The following is a 649-nucleotide window of genomic DNA, read 5'->3' as shown; positions in this document are numbered from 1 at the left end:
GTTTGGGGTCAACTGGAAGAGTTTGAGCTGATTTTGGTCAAATTTTGTCTAATTTTGCCTCAAATTTTGGTCTCAATTTTGCTCCAGTTTTTGGCTGATTTTTGCCCTAAATTTTTGCTGTTTTTTGAACAGAATTTTGTGGAAATTTTGGTGAATTGGTCAACAGGAAGTGGTTTTGGCGGAGCAGGAAATGGTTTTGGGGAACAGGAAGTGGTTTAGAGGAACAGGAAGTGGGTTTGGGGAAAAGGAAGTGGTTTTGGGGGAACAGGAATCGGTTTTGGCAGAACAGGAAGTGGTTTTGGGGGAACAGGAATCGGTTTTGGCAGAACAGGAAGTGGTTTTGGGGGAACAGGAAGTGGTTTTGAAGGAACAGGAAGTGGTTTGGGAGGAACAGGAAGTGGTTTGGGAGGAACAGGAAGTGGTTTGGGAGGAACAGGAAGTGGGTTTGCCAGAACAGGAAGTGGTTTTGGTGGAACAGGAAGTGGTTTTGGAGGAACAGGAAGTAGGTTTGGCAGAACAGGAAGTGGTTTTGGGGAACAGGAAGTGGTTTGGGGGAACAGGAAGTGGACTTGGCAGAACAGGAAGTGGCTTGGGGGGAGCAGGAAATGGTTTGAGGGAACAAGAAGTGGTTTGGGAGGAACAGGAAGAG

The 649-nt window shown here is 46.5% G+C and overlaps 1 protein-coding gene across 1 annotated transcript; it reads right to left on the bottom strand.

The window, feature by feature from the left end:
• Nucleotides 1-215: 215 nt before the first annotated feature.
• LOC103797466 (vegetative cell wall protein gp1-like) lies at nucleotides 216-588 on the bottom strand (the record flags this gene model as incomplete). The annotated part of the gene is made up of 1 exon (XM_009069683.1): nucleotides 216-588. A coding segment is annotated over one exon (373 nt), but the record flags the coding sequence as incomplete, so codon positions are not given.
• Between the last annotated feature and the right edge of the window lie 61 nt (nucleotides 589-649).

Source organism: Acanthisitta chloris, unplaced genomic scaffold, assembly GCF_000695815.1.
Source record: "Acanthisitta chloris isolate BGI_N310 unplaced genomic scaffold, ASM69581v1 scaffold18562, whole genome shotgun sequence".
Classification (NCBI taxonomy): domain Eukaryota; kingdom Metazoa; phylum Chordata; class Aves; order Passeriformes; family Acanthisittidae; genus Acanthisitta; species Acanthisitta chloris.
Note: the sequence above shows the minus strand (reverse complement) of the source record. Positions and strands in the feature narration are given on the sequence as shown.